Here is a 14,460-nt window from a genome sequence, read left to right on the forward strand (position 1 = left end):
GCCTCCCAAAGTGCTGGGATTACAGGCATGAGCCACCACGCCTGGCCTATTTTCAGTAGTTTTATATTTACATTCAATGTTAGCCAAAAGGCCAAGAAGCAAACACTAATTTTATATTATTGAGACATGTTTTATGACCTAATAGATAGCTAATACTGAATAATGTTCCGTTGCACTTGAGAAGAATATATATTCTGTTGTTGTTGGTTTGAACGTTCTATAGACATCTGTTAGGTCTAGTGGATTACAGTGTTATTCAAGTTCTCTTTTTTTGTTGCTGATCTTTTATCTAGTTGGTATCCATTTTTGAAAGTAGGTTGCTGAAATCTTCAACTATTACGGTGGTATTGCCTTTTTGTCTTTTAAATTCTTAGTTTTTGTTTTGTGTATTTGGGGCTTCTTTTATTAACTGCTTATATGTTTATAATTTTTTATCTTTTTGATAGATTGACCCTTTTTTCATTATAAAATGCCCTTCATTGTGTCTAATAAGAATTTTGTTAAAGGCTGTTTTTTTCTGACATTAGCATGGCCACTTCAGCTTTCTTTTAGTTACTGTTCACTTTGCATATATTTTTTCCTTTTTAATTGCAACCAGTTTGTGTCTTTGACTCTAAATCAGGTCTCCTGTGGATAGTATATTGTTAGATCATATTTTTTTAATCTATTCTGTTTTTATTTTTTTACTTATGTATTTATTTATTTTTTGAGATGGAGTCTCGCTGTGTCGCCTAGGCTGGAGTGCAGTGGCGCGATCTCAGCTCACTGCAACCTCCACCTCCCGGGTTCAAGTGATTCTTCTGCCTCAGCCTCCCAAGTACTGGGACTACATGCACATGCCACCACGCCCGGCTAATTTTTGTATTTTCAGTAGAGACAGGGTTTCACCATATTGGCCAGGCTGGTCTCAAACTCCTGACCTCATGATCCGCCCGCCTCGGCCTCCCAAAATGCTGGGATTACAGACATGAGCCACCACGCCCAGCCCTATTCTGTTTTCAGTTGGAGAATTTATTCATATGTATATGCCCATGCATGTGTATACATTATGTTAGCGGTCCCCAGCCTTTTAGGCATCAAGGTCTGGTTTCATGGAAGACAATTTTTCCACAGACCAGACAGGAGGGATAGTTTCAGGATGGAACTATTCCACCTCAGATCATCAGGCTTTAGTTAGATTCTCATAAGGAGTGTGCTACCTAGATCCCTTACATGTGCAGTTGACAATAGGGTTCGCCTTCTTATGAGAATCTAATGCTGCTGCTGATATGACAGGAGGTGGAGCTCAGGCAGTGAAGCTTGCTCGCCACTGCTCACCTCCTGCTGCGCGGCTCAGTTCCTAACAGGCCATGGACCAGTACTGGTTCAAGTCCCAGGGGTTGGGGACCTTTTAATAAATATTTGTTGAATATGTGATACTTGTTGAGTGAACAAATTGAGTGGTCACTTATGACCAAATAAGCAAAAATGTTAAATATAATACTACCATACACAATTTAGCAGTATGTGGTATGTGTTTTTTGGTTTTTTGTTTGTTTTTAGACAGGGTCTCACTCTGGCATCCTGATTGGAGTGCAGTGGCGTGGGGCTCAAACTATCCTCCCCGCTCAGCCTCCTGAGTGTCTGGGACTTCTGGTGCATACCACCATGTCTGACTAGTTCTTTTATTTTTTTGTAGAGCAGTGTATGTTGCCCAGGATTGGGGTATGTGTTTACAGTAATACACATCAAGCCCAGTAAGAATGTGAGGACTGTGAGAGTATTTGAACATTAGAAAACTATATAATGTGATTTATAACATTAATAGATTAAGGAAAATATACCATGTGATCAAAACAATGCCAGAAAAGATATTCTTATTTAAAATTCATTGCCTGTTTAAGTTTTTCGAAAACAATAACAAAAAAGAACTGTTGGTAAACTAAAAGTAGCAATGAACTTTCTTGACTTGATAAGGGGTGCTTTAAAAAAAAAAGTTGCTGATAACTATACTTCACAGAAAACTCTTAGAAGCTTTCCCTAGGGTCAGGAATGAGACAAGGATGCTTGCAATCCCTTTTTGTTTCTAGCATTATACTAAAGAAACTAGATAACGTAATAGGAAAAGAAAAAGCAACAATTGCTAATATTGTGATTATTATCACAAAGAAAGTTCTAGAGACTTAAACTTCTCTATAGTTCTGTATTTTTCTAGAGAACTTACACTGTTTATGTTACAAAAACAATTTAAAATTAGAGAATGTTGTAATATTTTTCATCTGAAATAAGATTGTTTTTAGCAATTGCATTTTATAGTTTATTTACAAGTTTTTGAATAATTTTTAAAATAAAGTTATATTTTTTTTCCTCTAGAGCTACAGAGACTTCTGAAGTGGAGAGTCTGCGACCTCCTCGGTTCTTCAATGAAGATGGAGTTATCAGACCGTACAGGTTGAGGGATGGGACTGGAAATCAAATGTTACAGGTAAATTAAGAGCTATCTTATAAATTAAGATTAATTTAGTCAAGTTAGATTTTTTTAAGTAGCCATTTAATATATATTAAATTATTTGGGCTTTTATCTATTTTGCTTAATTCCACTTATAAGTTTCTTATATTTACTTAGATTTTAAAGTATATTTATTTACTGTAAGATTTTTTTTTCTTTTTTACAGGCATCAAAAAGTTTGATATGAAAAGTTAATGCATGACTTTGCAAGTGAAAGCCAACAGTAGATTTTAGTCTTAAAATTTACAAACTACGTACAGCTGTTTCAGTATTTTGAATACAAAGAAAACCTTTTGTATTGGTAACTTTTAATAGGAATTTTAATGAATCTGGTTTTTTTTATAGGGTGTTCTTAGTTCTGCACTGGATTTGCTAGATTTGTTGAAAGCCTTTGTACCTTATATATCATCATTGGTGGTACTTACTTAACCAATTAAACCATTTCTGTTGTGGGGTTATTAAACCACTGGTAGCTTTTATACCAGATATATAATCCTTATATCCAATTACACATGAAGAAGGAAAAGCAAAACTCAGGAACACTGCTATTGTGAATTACTCTTGGATTCTTGTGCTTTGCCTTTGAAAATGCTTAAATGGCCATGACCCTCTTCCTGCTTTATTCTAGTGTAGTCTTTATAAAACTTGTGGGATTTGATAAGCAGTTCACATGCAAACCAGTATCTTTTAATAATAAAAAGTAGCATCTGGAGCAATAGACAGTTTGAAGTTAGAATCTGTTTAGACAACTTTCTTACTTGGTAAATTCGACTTTTTAAGACCTGGATTATGCTGTAGGTAACTAGTAATCATATATAGGCTATACCAGTGTCATGTTGTTTCTGTGGTTTAGAGGTGGAATACTAAATTAAATCATTTGTTTGGAAACAAACAAGGAATCATTATGTTATGTAGGCTTGCAGATACTCGTGGTAGCAATAAACTGTTGGAATATGAAGCTTCCTTTATGGCTTTAATATTTTAAATACTGTGATATTTAATGTGATCAGAGTAAGATTTAAACTTCAGTATTTTACCTATTGCAGGGCATATAGTATTGCATAAAATATACTTCTAACTCTTTCTCTGAGGCTTCTAATACACTAAAATGTAACCATAGAGTTAATATGCAATATTTAGGAAAGTGATTTTATACTGTATTTAAAATGTTTTTAAAGCATCAAAATCATTGTATATTGGGATAGAACTGGTAATCTATTAAGAGGTTGTGCTCTAATGGACAGATTGTGCAGTCTCTACAATGACAGTGTATCGTTCTTTGGAAGATAGTAAATTTGCAGAAGTCACCTATGGCTGATACAGTCAAAACATGTATTTCTACCCAGTACCTGCCTTCCCTTGTTAGAACGCAATTAACAAGTTACTAACATTTTACTAGACTAAAAATCAAATATAGTACGAAGTAGGGATGAGTGTTGAGGAGAGTTTAGGAATATATCCTGATTATAAGTGAGCACGTTATAATACCCACAAGGAAGCCATGAGATACCAATAATTTCTCATGGTTGATAATTTGATTTCAATGACAAATACATACTTTCTCATTGTTTTCTGAAGCTTTAAACTTTGAGATGTAAAAACATGACTTTTGACTATGTACTTTTAAAGATATATATTTATTTTTAATAGTTCAGTCTCATCATTAATCACTAAAAGAGCTATTTAAATGACTAAAAACCACAGGACTTGTCCACCATTACTTGTTTTTCAGCAAGCATTTACACAGTATTAGCTGAAATATTTGTAGGGATTCACTAAGTACCTTGGGATGTTGCAGTTAGCAATTTTTTTCTTACAGGTATAAAAAGTGGATTGTTGTTTTGGTGGTAGTGGGTTTTTGTTTTTTTTTTTTAATCAAAGCTCTAGTGTATTATTAGCAAACACTTTAAAAATATTTAAATACCAGTACTGTGGAAAATAATCCACATAAACTGGATTTAAAATCCATCTCATCTGCCTAGATTTTATTTAAGTGATATAATGAAGGTGCCTTAAAATATTTGATACTTTCAAATGTTTCTCATGTTATTTTCTTATTTTCTAAAAAAGGTGTATTCACTAAATTATATACACTCATATAATAATTAAATATAAAATACATTCTTTTATTGTGCGCCTTTCTATCTAGAAGGTAGCACATTATTACAGTGTTTCCTGCTGGTCAAAGTTGCCTATTAGAGAAATAGAATGGTAATTTTAATATATTCACAAAATACCTTATTGATATCATCAAACCAATTTATACATTGAGTTTGTACCAACTAGTGGAGTTGTCTTAGGTCTATTAAGTTATGGAATATTATATCCATAATGACAGTCTGAGTCATAGCTGAAAAAATCTGCTTTAAAATTATTCTCACTCTTTGAACATTTCATAATCTTACATGTTTTCAAGCAATTTGCCATACTTTACTAACCTTTGTGCTTCTTTTTTCCTTTGCCATGCTTACAGAAAATTCAATTCTACAGGGAGTGGATTATGACTCACAGTAGCAGTAGTGATGATGATGATGATGATGATGATGAGTCAGATCTAAACCATTAAAATTCATATGTTCTTTATTTGACTTGGAATGTTTCATTAACATGTTTTGTATGACTTACACCATAATGCCCATATGTCCATTTATAGGGAGGTAAAACACGTTTTCTTTTAAAATGTTTTCCTACACGTCTTCATAAAGCAAAATAATTGTATTATTTAAGCACAGAAAAAATGTATCTTACATCCGAAGTAGGGCATCCAACATATTATAGATTTGCTTTTATATATTTTATAGCTTTGTATTGCATAGTTTGTCTTTAGGAGTTCAAGTTAGACTTAAATATAATTTTGATGTTCACTGGTTTTATTTTAAATTGCCTTCTTATTTGTTAGCGAAATGCCTTTTTTTAATGGTCTCTGTAAGTTTTCTGGGCTTTAATGTAATGCCACTGTGTAAAAAAAAAAAGGAAGAAAATAGTAATAGCCATTTAATGTTTTATATTTATCATTTTAAAGATATTTTTGTCAAATTTCTTTTAATAATAATAAACATATGTAATCTAAAGCAGTGTGAATTTGTTGTTCTATCCCCAAATCATATAGAATGAACTGCTGTTATAAAAAACAGCCATGGCCTCTCATGGAAGGTTAGATAGTAAAATAATTTATAGTCTGAGAATGAAAAAAACTGTTCTTTTATGTCTTTGCTTTACTTTTTATTGTTTTGTTTCACATATTTTTTGTGAAACAATGAACAAAGTTGGTTTTAATAGTCATTATATTCACTTACTAATTTGTATATGCATCTACTATATTTCTATTATGAATTCAGAATATTTGGAAACTTCTGTCGTAAACATAACTGTATATATTTTTTCTGTGTAATATTAGGGAAAATGTTACATATATCTCTGAAAGATCCATTAGTAAATCTATTTTATGTTTGTGTAATAAAGGTTTTTTAAAAAATTTCAACATAGATGAAACTGTCCTATTTCTCTAATATATCAGATGTACTTTAAAAAATTCTCTAAAAAGTAAATGATCTTTGGTAGTTAGAATGTTTAATCCCTATGACTGCTGTGCTTTTGGATCAACAAAGGAACATTTATCTTGACTTCTGCTAATCACCTGTTGCTTACACTGAGCTTCTGCTGTAGTTGGTAGCTGGCTACCAACTACAGCAGAAGCTCAGTGTAAGCAACAGGTGATTTAATTTAACTGATTCGGCACATGATTTCTGAGTCTCCTCTAATTCTTAGGTTTATCAAGTTTTATTTCTATAAATCATTCTCTGTGTTTTTTGAAAGTGACTACTTTAAATTTGAAAATATTGAGATTACTGCAAAAAAGAACTGAAAAAAATTCAGCTTTTTTGAAATTTCTTTCTATGCAGAATTCATTTAAATTAAATAGAAATCAAGGTTATGTATGTAAAATTTGTTTGAAAACGAACTTACTAATATGTAAACATCAAAAAGTTTTTTCAAAAAAACAGGTAAACATCAAAAAATTCAATTATTGTTTTAATCACAGTAGTATTTTTATCTTTTTAGAATAAGTAAATAAAAATAGTGACCATTAAAATAGTCACTGCTTTATTGGAAACCGACTTTGTATTTGTTGTGCACCCACTCCTCTCTCACCCTTGGCCAAAATCAAACAAAACTTACTGCTCCTTCTAAAATCTAGAAAGAATACTGCCTATTTTTGTATTTTGTATATGCTTAAGGAAAGAAGAGTCTGGAAGTTTCTTCATTGGCTTCACACATTCCAACTTTGCTAGTCACAAGGCCTTTGTAAAAGAGACTGTGGAAACTACTTGTTTGCAAGACATTTCCCAGATTTACTGTGCTTGACCTGTGACACTTAATTTCATGGAATGGAATTCATAAAGATGATCTTAACCTTTCATTCCTTAAGAATTTATCGGAAAAAAAAAGTTGTGGTTATCTTAGCAGTGATTTACCATTTTCATGAAAAGAAAATTGGAGGTAGGATTACTTGTATTTAAAATTTCTTCAACAGTAAAAATATTTTAAATAATATGCTAGTAACTAGTAAACATTGCTCATGTGGTCTTAGAGTTTCATCATTCTTCAGTTTTTAGCCCTTAGAGATGAGATGTGCTCTTTATTTATTTATTCATTTTTTTTTTAAATTTTTTTTTTGAGACGGAGCCTTGTTCTGTCGCCCAGGCTGGAGTGCAGTGGCGCGATCTCGGCTCACTGCAAACTCCACCTCCTAGGTTCACGCCATTCTCCTGCCTCAGCCTCCTGAGTAGCTGGGACTACAGGTGCCCGCCACCACGCCCGGCTAATTTTTTGTATTTTCAGTAGAGAAGGGGTTTCACCGTGTTAGCCAGGATGGTCTCCATCTCTTGACCTCGTGATCCGCCTGCCTCGGCCTCCCAAAGTGCTGGGATTACAGGCGTGAGCCACCGCGCCCAGCCGAGATCTGCTCTTTAAGAGTGTAATTGTCCTTGTTTTTCTGCCACAGTGAAATTATCTTTTCAAACCTCTTGAGGACAGGTATTAATTGTGTTCCAGTTTTGAAAAAAAACTTGAATTTTTCTCTAGTAAAAGCAAAAAAAAAAAGACAGAATTGCTCTTTTGTTTTACACCATTGTTCTCTTGATGGAGATAGAGGATCTAGGCAAAAATATATTCTTATTTCTTATCAAATATATAGAAAATGAATTTATATTTGGATTTTAATAAGACGAACTCTTGTTTATCAATGGCTCTATAATTAACTAGAACTTTTAAAATGGTAGTATCTAACAGGAAAGTCTAGTGAGAAAGCTGTTTGAAAATTGATTATGTAATGCCACACCTTTCCATATGCTTTAACTTCATTTATGTTCCAGATTTCTGCATGATGATTGCTTATGTATAGAAAATGGGAAGGAAGGTTCTCTTCCCTAAGGGAGTGATTACCTAGAGATTCCTTATTTTCCTTTGTGTCTACCTGACACTTGAATAACACATTGAAAACTGGCAGGAAGAAAAATGTGTAAAAATCTGTAATTGTGGACACTCATAACCATAGATAAATAATCTAAGCCTGTAAATGAAATTAATTAGTACTCACATGGGGTATAAATAAAACAAATGTAAATTCAGAATAATATTGCCAATTTTCAGTATTATAGAAAAGGAAGTCAAATAAATTTTAATTTGTTTCCTTATTTAAAATAATCAGTTATTTTATAAATTTTAGTTTTTGAAACTATTCAAAACACATATCACCGATGCAGTGTTGAATGTTGATTTTAAGTTCATGTTATTTAAATGTACAGCTGGAGCCACTGCATACTTATGACCAAGATATCAATATTCAATATGAAAAATACTCTGTTGTTTCTGTGTCTCAAGATTATAAATGACTGCTATAGTAGCTACTAGTTTGTCTAAGTCTTGTAATGAAATTTTGCATTCAGCCTTTTTATGGTGATGGGAGAAGGACCAGAAACAACCATCCCAACTGTTACTGAGTATTTTCTACTGCATCTTCAAACTTCAGCTTTTTGTTTCTTAGATTTCCTTGCAAAATAGCAAAGGGTCTTATGGATCAAAATCAGGTGATGTTAAGTGTACACACATTATTTAGCTCAAATAATGATGGATATGTGAAAATGTCAGTTTATTCCAGCACCTCTGGAATAAATGGAGATCAATTAAGAATGCTTACACTGTTAATTTAATCATTAATATTAGTGAATGAATTTGTGAGTTCATAAAGTACAGTGAGTACAGCCAGCATTATACAAAACGTAGAAAGTCCTGCATCAAAGGAAAGTAAAACAAATAATTTCAAATAGGTCTGTGTTAAGAGAACTAATTAGAATAATTTATGATTTTCATAGGGCTTTATTGTCCGGTTTGTTTTAACGTGGCAGAATATTTATCATTCTCAATAAGTATGATAAATTTATTTAGCAATTATTCCATATCAACCAATATATAGCAACAGTCTACCTCCAAATACCAATTTTAAAATACACGTTTAACAATGTTATAAAACTGGCTTTTGATGAATCTTCTTCATTGCTTACACATGTTTTAAGCAATGAAATTGTAAAGATTTCTGCTGAATTGTATTGTGCTATTCTTCTGGATCTTAGAGATCCTCAAATACGTGAGCACTGAAAATATTATAGGCATTATTTTTGTTTTTTAAAAGCAACCAGGATAGTCAGAGATTTAGCTAAGTATACCCAATTTGTCGTAATTGGGCATGTTATATTTTTCTACTATAAATTATCATTTATCAGTAACCTGTTAACTACATTATGTCTACAAAGGTTTTCTGAGTATATTTAATAAAACTTGGCATTTCTATGAATTAAAAATTTTACAGACCTGCATTTCTAGGGAAAAAGCTAAAAACCTGTGGATTCATTTGCTGACATTGATTCTCAGTTGACAACTTTAGTATTTTATAAAGATATGAAATTTTTCAACATTAGTTATTTTCTACATTAAATAGATTATTTTCTACATTGAAGTATGCTCATTAGAGAAAAGCAGGAAACTATAGAAAAGGAAACAATTATCCTGTCTCCCCACCATTTATGGTATATTTCCTTTTTAAATTTTTTATTTCGGCCGGACGCGCTGGCTCACGCCTGTAATCCCAGCACTTTGGGAGGCCGAGGCGGGCGGATCACGAGGTCAGGAGATCGAGACCATCCTGGCTAACACGGTGAAACCCCATCTCTACTAAAAACACAAAAAATTAGCCGGGCGTGGTAGCGGGCGCCTGTAGTCCCAGCTACTCGGGAGGCTGAGGCAGGAGAATGGCGTGAACCCGGGAGGTGGAGCTTGCAGTGAGCCGAGATCGCGCCACTGCACTCCAGCCTGGGCGACAGAGCAAGACTCCGTCTCAAAAAAAAAAAAAAAAAAAAAAATTTTATTCACCTGGTTATGACCCAAAAGTATAAATTGCTATTTTATGTTTTGCTACATATTTTTATAAGCAGCATTATTAACTTCTAAAGATTAAAAAAGCATACCATTCATAGAAATATCCCCAATTGGGAAAGCTAGTCTTTATTTATGGAGCACATAAAGAGCAAGCAGAACTCTTTTTTTTTTTTTTTTTTTTTGAGACAGAGTTTCACTCCGTTGCCCATGCTGGAGTGCAGTGGCTTGAATAAGCTCACTGTATCCTCAAACTCTGTACTCAAGTAGTCCTCCTGCTTCACCCTCCCAAGTAGCTGAGACTACAGGCATGCATCACTATGCCAGGCTAATTTTTTAAATTTTTTTGTAGACAGGGTCTTGCTATGTGGCCCGGGCTGGTCTTGAACTGAGCTCAAGCGATCCTACCACTTCGGCCTCCCAAGTGTTGGGATTTCAGACGTGATCCATTGCTCTTGGCTTTTTGTTTGTATACCTGATGTAGAAGCTTTTTTCTTTTTCATTAAACATTTCTACCTTTTAACTCTATACTTTTTTAAAAACATTTCTTCCCTTTAAGTAAATCTTTTAAAATGTGTGTGCATGGGTATGTGTGTGTATGATTCCTGTGTCCTTCATTGTGTCTGAATGTTGACAGCTGAGTTGTTGTCCTGTGGGTGTAGTATAGTGTGTTCTTAAACATTTCAGGTATTTTTGAATTTATCTGTGTTGTCTTTGAATCTTTTACAGGGATTCTATAACTGCTATCATGTAAGTTGTTACAGAAGGGAGGCTGTTTTTGTGTCTTGTATATTTCTTTTCTTTCAGAAATTACAGATGTTTATAATTAGCTTCAAACACTGCCTTAATAGCAATTGGAAGATAACTGCCGTCAGCCGACGTGGTCTTTCCCTTTACTTCAGGAGGAGAATGACTACTAATCTGGAAGAAAGGGCTTACTATAGCAGTCAGATCACCAGAGTAGTGCCGAACACTTCCTGGCTTCATCTGAAAATTTGAGTAAGTGGACAAGAACTAGGAGACAAAGGCTATTGGACTTCACTCTTCATTTTATAGCTCTTCCTCTCCAGAAGGATACTTCTGAATGGGATGAGAACACTGAAGAGAGCCAAATTGTGTTATCCAGGCAAATTAGAATTCTTAGCATCTCAAATAAAGCGGATTCTATGGAAAAGATTTCCATGGATTTTTGGGTACAATTATCATACCTTACTAGTTTAGCAGGAATCTCTTAGAGACACTGTCACATTATTTTCAGAGGCCCAAATATTGAACATTTAATAGTGTGTACCACTATATTTTGGACCAGTAGAGTCCAAAATAGAGTAACGAACCCCACTTAGAACCTTCCAGTGTTATATAAAAATAATTTTTGAATAAGATTTTGAAATAAATTATGTCTTCCTCTGGTGGTGATGATTCCACTTCATGGAGGTTCAGGTTGTTTCTTTCATCTCAAGTGTAAAATTTATTCATTTCCCACTGCCCGCCACCCCTCCCCCTACCCCATCCCTATCTTTTTGTTGTTGTTGTTGTTGTTATTTGTTGTTGAGACAAGGTCTCACCCTCTCGCCCAAGCTGGAGTGCAGTGGTGCAATCATAGCTCACTGCAGCCTTGAACTCCTAGGCTCAAGTGATCTTTCCACCTCAGCCTCCCAAGTAGCTGGGATTATAGACATGAGCCACTGCATCCGGCCTAATTCTCTTTTTTAATTCAGGAACTTAAACGAGACTAATTTGATTTCTAGATCTTTCAGTTTGTCATCATTGCATCCCTTAAATTTGTAAATATATTAAGAAAGGATAAATGCTACTGTAATAGAAAATTCAATACATTATAACATTAAAAGAAATCCTCAAATGTTAAGCCCAGGTACGTTCAATTTGAGTCTTACATCTTTTTAATCAAAGATCTGTCAATACAGCTAAAAGTGCAGTAAGTATTAGCTAGAAGGTCTTCAGCCTTAATTAAGTTAAAGTTGCTAAATTCTGATACAGGACTCAACTCATGATTTCTCTGCTGATGTGATAGAGCTCTACCTAGTAACTTTCCCTAGTTACCTTGGACACAAAGATTCTCAGCATAAGGTGAGTTTAGTAAAGCTCATTCAGAAATATTTGTGTGTGTGTACGTGCATGCTGTAACAATAACATTGTTAGAAAACTAGTATACGTTATGAAAAGTCTATTTTTTATTAGCCAAATGTCCTGTGAAAGGATACATTCACTTGCCGAATGAAACAGTTATCATGCAAAATCAGATTAGAGGCCTTTTTTCACTCATCCGAAAACACAATTTAATGCCATCTATTAAAGGAAGCACCGTGTTTTTTGGTGTTTTGTTTTTGTCAGTTAAGAATCTTTAGTTTTAAATTCAAATGAAATTGATATCCTAGTCACTTCTAATGATGACTCTGAAGAATTGTAATGGTAATTTTTCAGTGAAAATTTATCACTGTAAAGAACCCTACGGAAGCACTATAAAGAAATATACATTTAGACATTTCTGTGGTACTTCAAGTCTACAGTAGTTTGAGTTAGAGATCTTATGAAGATGCAGTGTTGGAATACAAATATGGGAGATTGAACATTTCATGTAAAGTTAATCTTTCTGGAATAAGTTGCCAAAAGAATAAAATATATGGATATATATATATATATAAAATTGAATTTTTGCTGGCTTTATTTGGTAGTATAGTTTATATGAATACAAAGAAAAGAATTAATGCCATGTATTCATTTGTTCATTTGTTCTACAAATGAATTCAGTTCTGTTCATTATGTATTCAGACACTCTTGTAGATAGTAGAGTTACAGCCCTGAAGAGAGTATTGAAGGTTCCTGCTCATCTCTCATGAGTTTATAATTGTAGTGTGCTTTATTGTTCTGGTGATAGGGCATAAAACACATGCCATGTTAGAGGCCAACCCTGTAATGTCAGATCTTCACAGTCTCATTCGTCTTTGTTGTTTAGCTGGTATATGCAAGGCTCTAAAGAACATTAGGAATCAGAGACACCTAAAATATGACCCATCTTCCACAGAGACAATGATCCCTAGTTATTATATGAACTTGAAGCATTGCAAGAGACATGATACAGTTTGTGAGGTATCTAAATCCATATACCAATGAACTGTTAAAATGAGATCCCACTGAGTCTACTGGAATATACATAGTTCTTCTGTGCTAACTCATTTTGTTAATAAAAATTATTTTGAGATATAGCAATACCCTGTGGCTAAGGGCCTGGATTCTGGAGCCAAGTAAACCTGAGTTCAATTGTAGCCTTTTTCTTTTACTAGAGTTATTATTTTTTATTATGCTTATCTGACCTCAGTTTCCAGGTTGTAAAAGAGAGATAATTGTAGTGCCTATCTTGGTGTAGTTGCTAGGGTTAGAACAAATGAGGTAATGTATGTACAGCCATACCTCAGAGATATTGCACGTTCAGTTCCAGACCACCAGAATAAAGCGAATATGGCAACAAAGCAAGTCAAACGAATATATTTGTTTGCAACAAAGCAAGTCAAACGAATATATTTGTTCTCCAGTGCATATAAAAATTATGTTTATAATGTAGGCTATTATGTACAATAACATCGTTAAAAAACTATATGTATATATGTATATATGTATATGTGTGTGTGTGTGTGTGTGTATATATATACACACCTTAATTTAAAAATACATAATTGCTAAAAAAAAAATCCTGATCATCTGAAGCCTTCAGTGAGTCCATCTTTTTGCATGCCTGGTGTTGATGGTTGCTGACTGATTAGGATAGGGATTGCTGAAGGTTGGGATAGCTGTGGTAATATCTTAAGATGAAGTTTCCCACATTGATTGACTCTTCCTTTCACGAAAGATTTATCTGTAGTATGTAATGCTGTTTGATAGCATTTTACCCTCAATAGAACTTCTTTCAAAATTGGAGTCAGTCCTCTCAAACCCTACCGCTGCTTTATCAGTTATTTTTATGGAATAATCTAAATCCTTTGTTGTCATTTAAACAATCATAGAATCTTCCCCGATAGTAGATTCCATCTTGAGAAACCATTTTCTTTGCTCATCCATAAGAAGCAATTTCTCCTTTGTTCAAGTTTTATCATAGGATTGTAACAATTCAGTTACCTCTTCATGCTCCACTTCTAATCCCCTTGCTATTTGCACCATTATCTGCAATTACTTCCTCCGCTGAAGTCTTGAACCCTCAAAGTCATCCATGATGGTTGGAATCCACTTTTTCCAAACTCCTGTTACTATTGATATTTTGACCTTGTCTTGTGAATCACAGATGTTTTTAATGGCATCTAGAATAGTGAATCCTTTCCATAAGTTTTCAGTTTACTCTGACCAGATCCATCAGAAGAATCACTCCCTGTGGCAGCCCTACAAAATGTATTTCTTAAATAATAAGACTTGAAAGTTGAAATTACTGTTTGATCCATGGGGGCTGTAGAATGGATGGTTGTGTTAGCAGCCATGAAAATGACATTAATCTCGTACATCTTCATCAGAGCTCTTGAGTGACTAGGTGCATG

The 14,460-nt window shown here is 33.9% G+C and overlaps 1 protein-coding gene across 4 annotated transcripts in view; it reads left to right on the forward strand.

The window, feature by feature from the left end:
• Positions 1-14,460, forward strand: part of VPS13A (vacuolar protein sorting 13 homolog A) — a 249,091-nt gene that overhangs the window by 211,260 nt on the left and 23,371 nt on the right. For 2 of the 4 annotated variants that reach the window (XR_010123324.1, XM_054500058.2), the window contains exon 68: positions 2,353-2,464. Coding sequence is in view for 3 of the 4 variants with exons in the window: in XM_054500058.2 (XP_054356033.1) it covers positions 2,353-2,464 (112 nt within the window). In the remaining variant the exon portion in view is untranslated. Of the gene's footprint in view, positions 1-2,352; positions 2,465-2,654; positions 6,053-14,460 lie in introns of those variants that run through there. The other 2 variants (XM_054500059.2, XM_054500060.2) reach the window with 2 other exon arrangements.

Source organism: Pongo pygmaeus, chromosome 13 (genome assembly GCF_028885625.2).
Source record: "Pongo pygmaeus isolate AG05252 chromosome 13, NHGRI_mPonPyg2-v2.0_pri, whole genome shotgun sequence".
Lineage (NCBI taxonomy): Eukaryota > Metazoa > Chordata > Mammalia > Primates > Hominidae > Pongo > Pongo pygmaeus.